The 17042-nt window shown below is 43.8% G+C and overlaps 1 protein-coding gene across 1 annotated transcript; it reads left to right on the top strand.

Moving 5' to 3' along the window:
- The first annotated feature begins 2020 nt into the window (after window positions 1-2020).
- Window positions 2021-9416, top strand: si:dkeyp-92c9.2 (cyclin-dependent kinase 5 activator 1). The gene is made up of 2 exons (XM_005452782.4): window positions 2021-2644; window positions 3320-9416. The coding sequence occupies exon 2, from the start codon at window positions 3456-3458 to the stop codon at window positions 4446-4448; it is 993 nt and encodes a 330-aa protein (XP_005452839.1). The 5' UTR covers window positions 2021-2644; window positions 3320-3455; the 3' UTR covers window positions 4449-9416.
- The last annotated feature ends 7626 nt before the right edge of the window (window positions 9417-17042 follow it).

The following is a 17042-nucleotide window of genomic DNA, read 5'->3' as shown; positions in this document are numbered from 1 at the left end:
TGCAATCCTTCATCTCTGAGGAATCCTTGAGATACAGTCTAAATTTATCCTCTGTTTTCCCAGAAAGTCCTGAGCTCTCCGTTGATGCCAAAGTGCCAGGGAAAGCCACTGAGTCCCTGGCATGGAAAATTTAAGAGCGAGGAAAACAAATGCACGGAAGCACTTTAGAACAGGAAATCTTTTTAAAGACAAAATTAAGCATATTTTCAAGTTGCAGGTATATTTTGTTTTATTCAGTGGTCAATACATTATGAATGCTAAGTTTTTATAGAACTGTTATTTTATTTAAAGATAAAAAGTTATAAAAGGAAGCAGTAAAACAAGTGAATAAGGCATTAGTTCTGCAGTTGTAAATATTAGGTAGTTTAATAAGACTCAGTGGGATTTTACAAAATCTAAAAACAATACTTATTAAAGATTTCAAGCTGATCTAAAGCTTTAGTAAATTATATCTTTCTTCTAGTTTAAAGTATTCGCAAGCACTAAAAAAACTTGCTGGTTTCACAGCACGTGGCTTCATGACAAAGATAGAAACTGTACAAGGTATTCTGCGCGTGACTTCATTTCCTTACATATCGATCCAAAACAGCAGAAGAACAGAAGATATTTTATCATCCTTCCTTCCAAACAATGTATCTGATCCTCTTATGATCAACAGCTCAGGCTGACAAATGACCCGCAATACAGGATGGACACATGAAGACGGTTACATAATACCAGCAGACCTGCCTCCACGTGAGGGAGGCTTACTCACTGTAACCTACAGTAAACCCTCGCAGGTATAGGTTACTCACTGTCATTTCATCATCATCATCTGATATTTCATTTTCTCTGTGATTTGATTTGTGTCCAAAGGGTTATTCACCTGAGGAATGTCACGAAAAAGATTATCATGACCAGCAGGAATCGCACTGCAGCAAAAACAAGGCAGAAAAATACAATAAAAAGAGTAAACAGGAGAAAAGGCTTCAGGGATGTGCTTCGGGTGCAGTTTCATGTATCTGTGAGGAGGACATTTAATCTAACGATTTTGCCTTAATGTTCCTATAAATCAACACCAACCGATAATTTTAGGCCCCCTCTTCCTCCTGTACTTGACACTTCTCTCCAGGCTTCTGGGAGACTATTATACAACTTCATTCAAGTCATTACACCTTTATTGGCCCGAATGCATTCTGCACCATTTGCGGTTTATGTAGCTGAGAGCATTTATTAGACAATCCCATCATTCAGCAGGTGAAGTGCTGCTGTGCGCAGAGTTGGCAACAACATTTGTGCAAATGTTGCTTTGCAAACAAATAATACTACAGCTGCTCCTGCACTGCCACTGCCACATAGACCAGTAAAGTAGCACTTGCCTGACTGTGCTGCTGTTTCTCTGCAGTTTAGTTTCATCACAACTTTCAGATGTCTTGAACACACAAATTCAACCCGAGAAACACTCAGAAGGTTCAGGCTTGTGTCAAAGCGCAGCATCACTGATAAAAATCACGACATATAATTAAAGCCTCCAGAAGAGCTACTTAATGGACCGTGTGTTGAATATGTTAACTCAAAAAGTTTTAAATATTTTTAGTTTAGGGCGGCCTAAAATTTAATACCCATATCTTTTTAATTAAGTACTTTTTTGCTTTTTAAAAATCTATTGTCAGCTATTTTACCCGTATAGTTTTTAAAAATATTATTTATTGTACTTATTTAATTTCTGCATAATTTCGTAAATTGCACATTAGGTTATTTTATGTTTCTTGAATTGTTATATTTTAACGTCACTTGTATTTATTTTAATAATTATAAATTATATTACTTATACTATAGCCTGTTTTCTGATATAAACATATATTTTTGCGCAGATGCTAAAAAAACACATATTTAAGCAATCGGATGCATTGTGCTGCTGATGAATCTTGATTATGTTTAGCTTAATGTTTTAGCGAACTGTTTGTTTATTTATGTGACTGTGTGTGTGTGTGTGTGTGTGTGTGTGTGTGTGTGCGGCAGTCGAGCACTGTTAGGAGGAGTCTGTGTCGGAGGGGGGCGGTGTGTGCCGAGCCGCTCCGTGCGCTCACTGGCTGCTCTGTCTCTAATGTGTGAGAGTCCTCTCAGAGGTCTGGCCACCGGGACCGACGTTTGGTCATTAGGTGACCGAAGCTCGCAGTGTGCGGACGCTCCAGCACCGCCTTCAGTCCGACCCCGGGACCGGGAGAAGTCAGACAGAGGAGACTTTACGCACAGCTCCGCTGAGGAGATGGAATGCATTGAAAGGACTCCGACTCTGTGAAAGTTTGCGTTTTGCTCATGGAGAAGCAAATTACAGACAATTAATCGGAATGCAGTCAAGCTTCACAGTCGCCTTGTTTTGAGGTGCAGCAGAGGATGACACCTGCACCCCCCCTTGGTGCGGACCACACTTGGCATCTTTGAATAGTAGGTCAAAGCTTCTGCGAGAGTGACTTTCTGCCTCTCATTCTGCACTCATATCACAGTCCCGCTCGCTCTGGTCCCCGGTTATTTTCTGCAGCTGCAGAATCAGTGCATGTGTTGCGCTCCTATAGCCTATGTCTTCATCTTTGCATCGTCGCGGACTGCGGCAAGAACACACAAGCGGGCAATCATCTCGTACCTGGACTGCGCGTAAACGCAGGTGAGCTGCTCTGAGGACAGTCATGTACATTTCTGGTTCTGCTGTCACATTTTTCATCTCTTTAAATTAAAGAGAAGGTTTAAAACAAAGAATACCCAGATATAGCTCTGTAAACAGCCTGAAGTGCATTCTGTGCTCACTGTGCTATATATTCACCATGTTGGTTCAAGCATTTGCTGATTAAGAGAGGAATCCCTTTAATAGTTTAAAATCCAGGAATCTGGAGGGAGATTAAATTAGACTGGTGGTTAACCCCTTACAGACCAGTTTATCCACTGAGTTTTTTGCCCTTAAGGGTTGAAACAAATGGTGTTAATCCACATTGACTAAATATGTTAAACGTTAAAAAAGCGTTACACCAGCTGTTTCAATTAGCTCTCCGAAGATGTTTAGTCTTAGTGAATTTTTAAACCCAAAATGGTTTAATTTCTGCAAAAATTCATGATGTTTACCCAACATTTACAGGATGTTGGAGGCTCTTTTTGGGATCTCCTCTGAAATTCAATGCACAGTTGAGTCCTTTTTTGGCTGCACAAGATGAGCTTAAAGAGGGCACAGTCAGCCACCGGGTCACTTGGCAGTAGATGATGTGTTTGTGGGATTAGTTGGCTTTGTTTACGTTCATTCTACTTTGCATTAGATTAAACTCTTTCTTTTTTTGTCTCTGTCATTCAGCACTCTCTGACATGCCTGCACTGTTCACCTCTTCATGAGATCACACCTCCTGGATATTTAGAATAAAAGAAAAGGAAAAACTTCCTCCTCATCACCAGTGAGGCAGTATAATCTGTGGATCACTGACTGACTCACCATGGGCACCGTACTATCGTTATCACCCAGCTCTCGCAAATCAGGCTACTATGACAACCGTCCCGGCTCTCTCAGCCACTACCCGAGCCTCAGCAGCCGCTCCCTCAACAGCCAGAAAGACCGCGGGCTAAAGAGGGGCCAGTCCATCTTCCTCCCGGCACTCACATGGAAAAGACTTGTGGCCTCTACAAAGAAGAAGGGCAACTCGAAGAAGGGCTCTGGTGGCCCGGTGGCCCTCGGGGATCCTCTGAATAACAACAACAACATTAACATCTACCAGAAGGATCCCGTGCTGCACCTCAACCGTGAGAATGTGAAGAAGTCGCTGTCATGTGCCAACCTGTCCAGCTACGAGGGCCCAGCCGGTCTGGGTCTGGGGCTCGGCTACGGACTGGGGATGGGTCAGGGACATGGATATGGCTACAGCAAATCCCAGCAGCTTTCCTCTGTGAAAAAAGTCCCGCAGGGCACGGTGACCTCATCTCCGAAGCGCGTCATCGTCCAGGCCTCCACCAGCGAGCTCCTCCGCTGTTTGGGGGAGTTCCTGTGCTGTCGCTGCTACCGCCTGAAGCATCTGTCTCCAGCCGACCCGGTTCTCTGGCTGCGGGCTGTAGACCGCTCGCTGCTGCTGCAGGGCTGGCAGGACCAGGCCTTCGTTACTCCGGCCAACGTGGTCTTCGTCTACATGCTGTGTCGAGACGTAGTGGATGGTGATCTAGTGGCGTCGGAGCACGAGCTGCAGGCCATCCTGCTCACCTGCCTCTACCTGTCCTACTCCTACATGGGCAATGAGATCTCATACCCTCTTAAGCCCTTCCTAGTAGAGGCGGGCAAGGAGGCCTTCTGGGACCGCTGCCTCGCCATCATCGACGCCACAAGCTCCAAGATGCTGCGCATCAATGCAGACCCGCACTTTTTCACACAAGTATTTGCTGAACTCAAGAGCGAAGGAGGCTGCGGCCCTCAGGATTATAGCCGGGTGCTTGATCGGTGAGCACCCAGCCTCGCTGACCACATGCCTTTGTGTACACTCATGCACTCGTACACACACACACACACACACACACATAATTGTCGTGCAGATTGCTCCACCCCTTTTTCTTCTATGAAGGCCTATCTTAAAAGAATTATACAGAAGTATTAAATCATTGCATCTGTGCTCGTTGCCATTGTCCCATCCGTCCACAGATAACTGGTTAAGTGGGGCTTACAGTTGTTTCTGAGTTTACTTTAACCATTTGGGGAACCATTTGGTCCACCTGCTCCCTCCCGTGTCTGGTCCCAGTCATCCCAGCTGCTCCTCTGCATCTGGACAGCCTCACCTTAACATTATCAATCAGTATGCACAAGGCAAGGAGATGCCATCACCTTACGCAAATCACGTTTTTTTTCCAATAGTGACAGAAGAGAAAATAGGGCTCAGACAACATAGTCCACATGAAAATTTCATGGATAATACAAAGCAACATCTTGACATCCTCCACCGTCTCACGTGCCCGCGGTTCAGACTGATGGGAACAGCTGAGACGTCCATGTCTGCTCAGTAAAACAAAACGAACAGGCAGTGTGTTTTTGTGGAGCCTTTTGAGGGAACACTTGCTGTTTGTTTTTCCCGTCACTCACTCAAACCTGCCAGCGGCTCCCGTGTGTGTTAACGTCTCATTTAACCCTGAGGAGGAAGTCGAACATGCGTTTACCGTGGGCATGTTTGGTGCAAGCGCATGCATGGCTGTGTGCGCAGGCATCGTGCGCTGGACGGCAGCCAAGGTCATCAGCTGTTTACCCCATCCTTTGTTCCCTGCGTCTTGTTGACAGGGCACCCACAGCCGTGGTATTAATGAGATTAGCCGATTACTGCTGCCCCTCCCCTACGTCAACCTCTCCCCCCTTCTTGTCCGGTCGGCAGCCCTGCAGACCTTCAGTGGCTAATCCAGCCCAGGCAGGACTGGGCAGGACTATAGACACACACACGCGCACATTAAAATACTTTGCTGTGTGTGCTTTATTCTCCATGCTGCGTGAATGTGTGGCACACGTGTGCAGCTCGGGGTCCGAGGTGAAGGCAGGAAATCTTTCCAGAGGCCATTCAGGCAGAAATGACAGACGAAAGGCGTTTGTTGTTGTTGCTTCTGAATTTGTCCCACTTTCTCATCCCTCACCTGCGCATCCTCATCTGCCATCAAGAGACTCTCAGGAACTGGGAGTTCCTTTCTCTCATGTTCCTCCCTCCGCTCGACTATTCCCTTGAATGAAGCCATTGGCATTTGTGCTTCAGTGGCTTTAATCCCTGGTCCTCGTGTGTTTTACTGTGCATGTCAGTGATGGGTCACAGATGAGCTCCAAGTTCATCGTTTTTAGATTTTAAGAGCTTATCAACTGCATTTGAACCACTGTAGTCATAAGAAGATTTGGTTCTACAGTAATTTATATTTGGTGGCTTTTTATTTTTTTCTGGGAGCTCTCTCTCCTTTCACATGCATGCAGGGGAAGCCAGAGGAAGGGAGAGCAGCTGCAAGACCCAGCTGAGAACAGAGCAGGCATCAGCGGCAGCAGACGTGATATTTATTAAGTCAGACAGAGCGTGGAAGGACGAGCTGGGGTGGAAGTGGGTTGCAAAGTGACTTGCCCTATATGAGACAGCAAGTTGGCTCTGTAGAAGGGTATCGGCTGAGCAATCAGCTGATGTAGGCTGGCGTCAAAATCAGCTAATCTGCCAAGATTGCGGCTGAGCTTGATTTCATTGCCGCCCTGAACTAAAGCTACATCTTGTAATGCTGACAGCACAATAAAAGCTCGATTAAAGCCCAAATGTTCAAATTTTCAGAAAAACGCTAGATGTAGGGATTCTTTTAGATTTTTTAATCAAAGTTGATAAAGTCACATATTTAAAGGGTTTTGGGGAGAAAAATGAAGAGGTTATTTTGGACTTATGCTCCTTTAAAAATTAAATGTGTGTCTGTGACTCATCACTGATGCGTATGCTGTCTAATTGTAAAGCTTGTTTTTAAAAGAAAAATGTAATTCATTTACAAAAAGAAAGCAAATGTTTGTGGAAAATAAGATATCCTTTTGTTCTCCTCCTCTTTTAATCATCTCAAGATCCTTCAAAATCTTTCCTGTGACCCTTATTTTTGGGTTCTTGAGGGGGTTTATGATGCATTTGAGCCAAGAAGCTGTTTAAAACCTAAAAATCTCTTATTGTGTGAAGTGGAAATGCCTTAATCTTATTGTAGCAGGGCATCTGGAGGTTTTGGTGCTCCACCTCCCTCCTCCACGTGGCAATCACTTTGCTGTGATGCTTCGCTATATTCTCGGCCACAAGGTCGTACGATACACGAGCATCCCTGCAACAGATCTGACCTTTACACACATGCAGACGGGCTGTTGCACATGTATTCTTCTTGGGTAATCCACTTCTAATCCTGCAGCCCAATCAAACAGCGAGAGGGAACCCAGGATGAAAACATGGAGAAATAAGCAAACAGTTCCCCTCGAGTGAAGCCTTCAAGCCCAGCTCTGACAAACTGAAGGCTGCCCCACCGCCTACTCCAGCTCATCCAAGCTTGCTGGAGTCGAGCCTCCCTGCTCTCCTGAGGGGTCTCGCATGAGCTCACACCAGCCTGAGAGGAGCGACGGCGGTGAGTCATGCTCGGAGAGTCGAGAAGTGAAACATCGCTTTCTCTACAGCGTTGACCAGCAGCCATTTTGGACTTGTAGGTCAGCGCAGCTCTCTCTGCGGCTTGGCTTCGTCTCTAACAAGGACACTTGTGTCTTAACTCACCCCCTCCTGCCTCTCCCCTCCCTACACACACACTCAGCTGTTGTTCCCTGCCTGTTTCATTAGATTTGACACCCCACACCCGCCAGCTATTGTCAGGACGAGGAAGGGCAGAATGGGCCAGTTTGTTGGCACCGGCTTGGTTTGTGTTTGCGTGCGCATGCAGGTCAAAGTTAAGGGCAACATCTGCTTCCACCATGCAGCTCGTGCAGACCTGGATGATAATTAAATCATCTCATTGACATCAGGGAGAAATGAGGAGTAGAGGAGCACATCGTGACCCTTTTCTTTTAATGAAAAAGGCCTTTTTCTTACACGTGGCCCATTCTTCACTCTCTGTAGCAGCACAGACACAGCACAGAACCACGATTATATCAGCCTGATCGTTAGAATTTGACCCTAAACAAAAAGGCATCACCTCCCCCCCGCCCCTTTTTTCAGCACATCTGTCCAATCAGTCGGCACCTGGACGGTATAGCTGTTCCTTAACTAACTCACTTTTTAGCTGGAGCTGTAATTCTGGTTTATCCCATCAAAACCCCCCGATACGAGTCCTGAACGGATTCTTGCTTCTGACTGACGGCGGACACAGGACGCCTGTGACATCTCCTGAGATTTAACCGTGATAAAACATGACATGTAGTGCAGTTTGGACCTCGCTCTGTAGATGGGACCTCCGTCTGGGACTTTGGCAACTGAGAGTTACAGAATATTTCAGGAGGCTTTGGCCGTTTGTGAGCAATGTTACAAAAGACTTAAAAGATAAGTCTGGTGTTGTTCTTTATTTTTCTTACTGTCAACAAGCATCAGACTGAGTTTTTACGCTTTCAGACTTGTCTGCAAGCTGGTTCTGACTGAAGACGGGACGTGAATGTATACTTTTCTTTTATGAAAAAAAAGGTGGGCACTTTAGTTTTTAACATCAATGACACAGGAGGAAATTAGTTGGGGAATTTACAGCTGCAGGGTTTGAGTTAGAAAAACTACAGTGCCTATGTTCATTAAATTAGGCAGCATGTGTTTGTGTTTAAGCTGCTGCGTATCAATAATTATTTGATCTGTTGACACTAAGAAATCTTGAAAGTACATCACTGCTTATCCTTTAAGCTGCCACAGCTCTGTGAGCTGTGTTATTTCAGTGCTGCTGTAGGTTGGTGTGTCATTTCAATGGCACGCCTTAGACTGATGATGTAAATATGAGGATGTGTAACAAAAAGAGCTGTTAAGAATGAAAAAATGAACAAAAACAAATAGTGTTGCTGTGTAGTAGCATGCATGCCAGCCAGGTAGTTTAGATATTTTTCTTTCTTTTTTTTTTACTTCTGCTTTTGTTGGATATGTGTGATGTTTTAAATGAATTTCTATGGTAATTTAAAACTGGATCTCATTGGTTACAGGAAACACGATGTCGTCAGTATTAAAGTCTCTCATGGCTGCAGGTGTAACGATCATCATTACCATGGTCTGCTCATGTTCAGAAACACTAGAGACATTTAACGAAACAGAAAAGCTCATTTTTCTAAAGTCCTGAAAGATCAAAGCGTGTCATGTGACCCGCTCTCACACCAGGCTTCGTTCGTCACGTCGCTAAGTTAGATGTGGTCAGCTGGAGTTTTTTTTAAAACCCGAGCTCGCCCCTTTCTTGTTGCTAAATTCGTAAAGAACTGATCGAGTTAGAGGCTTTTCTCATCAATGCACCAGCTGGTGACACAAAGGCGTCCATTGTGCGCGCAGCAGTCGTCGCAGGCAGCTCCGGCTCGGCCTGCGTCCTCTCTGATGCAAAACAACACGTTAAAATTTCACCACAACTTCACTTTATTTCTGCGTCTTTTCCTGTGCCAGGAGTGGACAGATGTTAGTCCAGAGATAAATATGTGACTGTCCAGTCCATCTCCTCCTCCACCGCTGCTGCTGCTCCTGAGTTTCCATGGTTACTTTCCTCAGCCATCTTTTATAACTGTCACACCGAGATGAAGCAGCACCTCGAGCGACTTTTGTAAAGCCACTCAAGTGTGCGTCTCTCTAAAAGTGAAAATACTGTTGATTGGGAAAACTTGAAGAAAAACAAATGTGACTGTTTCATTTTTTTTCTTTTTTTTGTTGTTTATTTCCTTTTTCATGATGATGACGATGATGATGTTTACTATATTGATTATTTAATAAAGTATTGAGCTGAAATCCAAACCTGCTGCTTCCCATTTTCCACTTAACTAAACTGCCTTTGTCCTCCACACAGCGCACATGATGATATATTCTCCACATTCAATCCAGCTAACTTAAGGCTGGCTGTAAATTCATGTGGGACATAAAAAAAAACCTTAATGCACAGACAAACAATGGCGCCGTGCTGCAGATGGCCTTTTGGCTTCCTGTCAGTGAGGGCTGGGCTCCATCTGAGCATTTCTCTGCACTCAGTTGCCACTCTTTCCTCTGTTACCACAGGTGGAATTGCTGTGATGTGAAGCTGCCTCTGCTCTCCTCCGAGTGCGATGAGAAGATTTGTATACGACATGAAAGAACAAAGTTGGTGCTGCAGAGCTGAGACGGCTTTGTTCTGCAAGCGTACATGAGTTTAAAATGAGAAACGCAGAGAGGAAAGCAGGTTTTGTGTTGCTGATTTAGTAGCTGTGGTCAGCAGAGCGTCTGCCTCAGGCTGCCTTCACACCCACACACACACACGCACGTATGCACACACACACACACCGATATCTCTACATCTTAGCTGCTTCTCTTCCCACAACTTTGCATTTTTTTAATCATGTATCAAATTAAAATTATGATTCGGAAACTACAAAATGTATTCCTTGTTACGTTTACATTATTTTAAAAAAAGGACACCTTCGAATTGGTGCACTGTGATTACCTAATAATAATAAATACATAAATGAACCGCATACATGAACTTTATATGTAATACTGTGAAAGCAGAATATTCTCCAATAGCTCCAACTGGCACAAAAACACAGCACTGAAGGACAAACATAGGCATCGTCAGCTCAATGTTATTGTTAAAGGTAATATTGAATTAGATACCCTAGCAGAAGCCATTGAAGGCATTTTAATGGCTGACTCAGTAATAAATTGAGCTAAAATTTCTGACTGTTTTGCTTTATAACATTTAAACACGCTAACTTAGCCATCGTTAGCTTGTTCTAGGCCTCAGTCACACAAGCTTAGAGTCTAGTTGCCAAACCTTTGGCAATCACAGGTCAATAGGGGAAAATGCGCATTCCCTCAATAGCTGGTGAGCAGATTGTTGTTTCTTGGTGATGGTTGCTGCACCAAAAACCCCTTTGTGATTGTTTTAGTTGCTCGAAGAATGCTTCCATCGTCTGGAGTTTGCAGCGAAGACTACCAAGTGATAGTGAAACTTAAAACAGTGTGATTAAGAGCAGAAATGGTAAGGCTTGTGTTGTTCCCTGAGGCTCGCTGGACTTAGGAGCTCAGTCCTTAACATATTCTACGGATGTGTGGTGAAGGCTTCCTCTGCTCCTGCATCACTGTGTGGCATGGCAGAAAAGAAGGCTTTGCTGATGATCAGTCCACCACCACCACCATGAACTCCAGCAGATGCAGGAAAAGCCTCTTCTGCATCTTGAAAGACCTTACTCACCCAGCACACACACTGTTTGTTTCACTTCCCTCAGGCAGGAGGCTGTGGAGCATCAACAGCAGGACCCGCAGACTGAGGAAGCCCTTCTTCCCTGAGGCTGTAAGACTGCTGACCTCGGGTGGTGCTCTGCAGTCTGCTGCTCCAAGCTAAAGATGACAGGCATGAGAAACCACTTGAGTCTTCACACTAGTCACTGCACTTTCTTTGAAACTTGTAAACTGTGACTCTGTCATTTTATTATTTATAGTTAATTCACATGGTTAAGATGCTTCTTAGTCCTCATTTTTGCATAAATTTCTATTATATTTTTAACCTTGTTGACTTTTATTTAAGGCCTGAGTACAAATGTCATGCCATGTTCTGTGATTGCACATATTGGAATGATAATAAAACTCCCTGAATCCTTAAGAAATACAGCTTTTAAGGTCTTTACACACTGGAAGCATAATGTCCATGTGATTATTTTGTGCAATAAAACATTTTTCACACTCACCAATCCTTAATGCAGCCCTCCACACTGACCTTGGATGAGTTTATTTAGTTATTTTTTCGAACCAAGGTTGACTTTTCCAGTTTTTCAGATCTGAATAAATAGATCCAACCAGTCAGACCACAGCATTTGGCAACAATACACCCATAGCTCAAAACACGCACTGGTACTCAACATACAATGATATGAAAATAGTGAAATAACACTAGTTTATGTCAAACACTGTAATGGCCTTTACGTTGATCTCCTCACTGTGTGACTGATTAGACAAGCTGGCATCTCCCATGCAAACTACAGGCAATCTGGTAGCGACTGGAGAGGTCTCTGGCACAGCACCGTACCTTGTGACTAATTTCACCTAGCAACTGCCAGAAACCACTCCCCAACCTGTTGGTAGAACACACATTTCTCCATAGCAACGGGTGGTAACCAAGGAGTTGCAGACCAGACTCTGAGCCTTTGTGACTGAGGTCTTTCCTGTGCTACTCCTTTTACAGTGAGTCCAAATGTCTGCCGTGAAAATAAAACCCAACATTGAGTTACATTTTTTTACTTTAAAGCTTTTAAATGTCCCAGAGGAGACGTTTGCTAACAGGTGGCTAAATGAGAGTGGCACCGTTATGGCTCGCTCATTAACAGATACTTTTTTGTGTGTTTAATCCAACTTCTTACTTTTTACCAAAGCTAGAAATGCTTAAGTGCTTCTTAACAAACACATGGGTTTTCCTTTTAAATGCATATATTTAGCTTTTGTCATGTAACAGCTGTTCTCCATCTAACTATGACTGAGAAATTAGTTTTCGGTGAAAGCAGCTTACTTGGCGCGGCACTATGTCACCCTGTCGATGATACTAGAAAATGATTATTTAAATGCCATTTATTATCTCTTCACAATGCGAGGGTGAGAGGGCAGTTGGGGAAAACTACACAGCAGTGGTCAGAGCTGGGGTCAGTGACCGGCACGGGGGACCCCTCATAGGGCAAAGAGGTGAGGGAGGTGAGGCCTGGGGTGCTTTAATAAGAAAAAAAGGAAGAAGACAGATGAGATGAGACGAGATGGAGAGGATTCGCTGCAGATGGCTGCCGCAGCCCGACCGAGTCCTTTCCAGCTTTCTCCTGTCCTCGGAGGACACAAATCACCAGCTCTCTGCCTCCCGGTGTCACTCTTCCATAGAGCCTCTGAGCTCCCTGTGGCTTTTCAAAGCCTCGGCTGCTGTTCACTGACTTTTATCGGTCCTCTGGGAACCAACATGCACCAAAACCCTGCTGCCATTCTTCCCATAGATGGTCTCCAAAGACATTATCTGTCCAAGCTGTGCTGCACTTTTCTGCCTCAGTCCCTGCTTTAAGTACATATTTAAAAAAGAAAACATTATTAATATGAAGAGCAAAACAGTTGCTTTCCAAACTGTATATCCAGCATATCCAGCTATTGGCAAGCAAGGCCAAGGAGCATATTACTGGGTAATTAGGTCACATTAGTGTGTGGTGGTCATAATAATAAAACCCTGTTTACAAGAACAAGCATATCCTCTGTGGCGGCTATATCAGTTATGTCTACTCTCCACTAATGTTAGACGCAGGGGTCATTTCCAACGCTCAATGCCGTGTTCACGTCATAGTGTAATTACCAATTTACCACTTATAAACAGCACTGGCGTCAACACTAATTAATACTGAATGGGGAGGCTGTTTGTTTAGTGTTTAAACAAGCCAGCCGACTCATTATTTCCTGCTAATGGTCAAACGGACAAAATGACATGAAACAGTTCTGGTGCACGTGTAGGACTAGGACTAACTGGCACTAGATTGCAGTATGAGAACAGAACATCCTTTATTTCCAAGCCTTCCGCACATACCATGAACTACCGAGGGACGTCTTTTACCCTTGACTGTTAGCTTCAGAGTTGCTATCCATATATAAGGCAGCTTGCTTGTCTCTAATCGCTCTATGGTGAGTGAGCACTCAAAGTGCTTTTTACTCAAAGCCTCATTCACCCAATTACACACACATTCATATACTTTTTTGTATACCTAACTGACTCATCTAAGGATGCAATCACAGGCAACTTGAGGGTCATTATCTTGCCCAAGGATACGTCGACATGTAAACTGTAGTAGTTAGAGAATCATTCCACCGACCTTTCCCTGTACCTTCTGAGCCACAGCCACCCTAACTTAATCAATGCAAGCCTATGATCCACTCTCACTGGGAATTCCTCAATCATGGGAAATAACTGTAATCTCAAATCCCACTGGATTCCTACTGTAGAATGGAAATTCTTTTAAGTCCATTAAAATGATCAGAGTGGCTGTTCTTCTAAATGCTACAATAAAGTTCCAAGTCCAGGCATCCATAAAAAAAAATGGCATTTATGAGGTTTAGAAGCAGGAATAGAAATTAGCAGTAAGTGTTCTGACTTAAACAAAACAAACCTCCCAGAACAGCACTGCTATTATTTTGGATGGAAATGAAGATGGAAAAGGAAATAGTAGTGACATTTGGAGGTTAGCGAAGCTGAGCTAGCTGACGTAAAATCACCATGTGGCATGCTACAGTTAATATAAACACATAAGCAGACCTAGAATGGCTAAACTTCTTTCAAAGCAAGGTCCATGGTGCAACCAAGGGAACATCTGCAATGACCCCATCCACAAGACGAGGTTAGTCATGAATGCTACAGTCACAACAGCAGCTAAAGCCAAAATTATTGCGACTTTCTGCAAAAAATTCCACCATATTTGCACTGTTGGTGACTTCTAGAATATTTTTTCTTTGGATTAGATGACAAATAAGACTTATTGTGTGGTAGTATGTGTCCAAAAAGCTTGTATTTCACTTCTGTTAAATAAAACTTTTGTCCTCTAGTAAAATTCTGAGGCTCAACCTTACTTGGAGCTAGCTCGATGCAGCTTGTTGGCGTATGTCCCAGAGCGGGATGAAGAGCTTATCCAGTAAAATTCTAGTCTGTTACTTTGGATTCCACTTTCATCCAAACATGGTCCCTTCAAAACCAGCAGGTGACATCATGGTTGCCATGTCCGTGTTTTATATACGGTCTGTGAACTGCCTTTATACTGCATATTATCAACAAGCACACCAATTAGAGTTGCTTTGTCTGCTTTGACCACATATTTTTCTGTTTGAGACATGTCAGGCTATGTCTCAATATAAACAGTACTAAAAATAAAGCTTTGCACTGCAGACCTGACCCTGTGTGGTGATGTTCAACACCTGTTTCTCCAATATCGATGCACCATTCAAGAAAGTCAGTGTAAGAAACAAAAGCAACAGTTTAAGAAGATTTTCTTCATATTGCACCTTTGCAAGCTACCCAAACAACATAAAATGTGACTTTTCTTTCCCAAGTTTGGTTGTTGTGGTTTATCAAACGTTTCCTGATTAGTAAGCATTTGGGCTGATGGCATGCTGGCTCAGAGCGAGCCAAAGTAAAAACCAATCTCCCCCCTCATGTTACTGTAATCTGCAGCATGTGACCTCCTCTGACAGAGGGATGCTGGAAAACCTGCAGGGCTCACCAAACCAGTGGCCGCTCTGCACTGAGAGGATTTAAGGGGAAAAAACACAGCAGCTCTGGGACACATTATATTCCCACTGGTAAATCCTCTCCAACTCATTACCAAATCCTCACTGCAGGGCTGCTAATCTCTAAAGAGAGACGGACCAGGTGCCAGTCTTTTTGTAATGGAATTGCACGGCGGTTTAAGTGATTGCATCAACAATTGCCAGCCCTGATAAATTAGATTAGACGTAGAAGAATCCTGTTTGCACATTATTGCTGTAAGAAACCGAGAAACTTCATGATAATCCAAAGCAAACATCAGATGAAACGCTGTTAGCGTCGATCTACATTCTAACCACATGGCTGATTGCAGTATTGTGTTTGTTCCGGCGAGATTGGGTTTTATTCACAGCGAGGAGAGACGTGATTGGAGCTGTCAGAGAGGAAAATGACTGCAAAAATGATGCGGAAGAAAAGCCTGGCAGCAGCAGCTGTGACTGTGATGGGGAAACAATTGGGAAAATAACTGTTGCATTTGTGCTAATGGAAAAGATGCCATTAAGCTAAACCCATCAAAAAGCAGGGGGAGCGCTATGAATTTCAACTCTGCTTTTGTGAAAAAGATGCTGATTTGGTGAGGCAAAATATCCCGGTTTGATCTGATGATTAACTGTTCATCTGTTCTGAAAACGTGTCTGCATGGATCGAAGACGCACGCGAAACACACTTAATAATTGGAGATGGAGAGGCTTCAAATGCTGCTCTAACACGTAATTGATAAATCACTGCTTTTACATGAATGATTAAAGGATTACACACAAACAAATGCAGCATATAATTTCTGTTTTCTAACATACAGCCGCCTCCAGCGAGTGATTGGTGGAGCTGTAACTGGGAGAAGAGCTGTGGTTTTCATCCACAGGAGCGACAGCAGATTAACACAGAAACTCTGGAGGCCTTCGTTTGGCGCCGAAACACAGAGCTTTCACAGTAAGACGCATGAGTCTGAGGCTCACGCTGAGGCGCTGCTCGTGGCATCTTGGTAAACAAATCTCGGTCAGTTGCCTGATCTTCCCTCTGCAGCTGTAGAGACCTTGGGATTCTCTCATTTTCTGAGACTCAAACTCGAAATTAGATTTACAATTAACTTTGTTTTGCTACTAAATGCAATTTGCTGTGAAAATAGCAGGATGAGGGCAGAGGGCTGAGGTGTGCCGACGGCCGTGAATTCTGCTGCATGCTTGCTTTAATTTTTCTTTGACTAATGAGATCTCAAAATAACGAGACGCAAAAGATGAAGCTGCTGACTTCGGTCACCTAGTTAATAAAACCTGAGGGTCAAAAGTTCACAGGAGGTTCGGAGAAGAAACCAAAACCACTCACTGCACCGCCCTGTTTACACTCTGAGTTTTGGGAGTTTGCTTTTATTTCGCTTTTTCTTGGATAAGCTCTTATTCTAAAATGTTAGCTGGGGTTCCTGATCCCTCTTTGTTAGGCACGGCCTGCTCCAGTTATCATGTTAACTGGCATCCCAAAACCAGGGATGAGTCTAGATGGGTGGCACCAACCTCCTGGTAGCTCCACACCAGTGTCACTGGGTTAGACTACTGTTAATCTTAAACCTGGATTATGCTTTTAGCATCAGCAGGTCCACTCAGGTTCACATCAGGGCAAGGGTTCATCTGAGGCCCCACATGCCTGCCTGTGTTTTGTGACTCGTTCGTGGACAATTTACATTACAAATCATCAACTACGCGTGCATCCCAGGCGCTGGACTTCAGAGGAGTATAAATGATTAACGTCTTGATGCATGCTCAATGATCCAGGCAAGTAAATCCCAAAAAGTGTATTCAGTTCATCTGGACGTAGCGTTTTCAGTGGGAGAAACGTTTCGTCACTCACACCGAGACTGAACAAGTCCCTTGGATGAGTGATGAGACGTTTCTCCCACTGAAAACGCTACATCCAGATGAACTGAATACACTTTTTGGGATATAAATGATTAACTACTCAACCATCAGGTCTCCCGCTGAAGTATAATATCTGCTTTAAGATGCCGAACACCACAGAGAGCATGAGTAGGACTAGCGACCTCTTTTATGCACTTGAACTTTATTTATGCTAGTTTCTACTAAAAAATGAATAAAAATGATATTTTGTATTCCACACCATGTATTTTAAAT

This window comes from Oreochromis niloticus, linkage group LG22 (genome assembly GCF_001858045.2).
Source record: "Oreochromis niloticus isolate F11D_XX linkage group LG22, O_niloticus_UMD_NMBU, whole genome shotgun sequence".
Lineage (NCBI taxonomy): Eukaryota > Metazoa > Chordata > Actinopteri > Cichliformes > Cichlidae > Oreochromis > Oreochromis niloticus.
The sequence above is the reverse complement of the archived record's forward strand: the minus strand, read 5'-3'. Positions and strand labels throughout refer to the sequence as shown.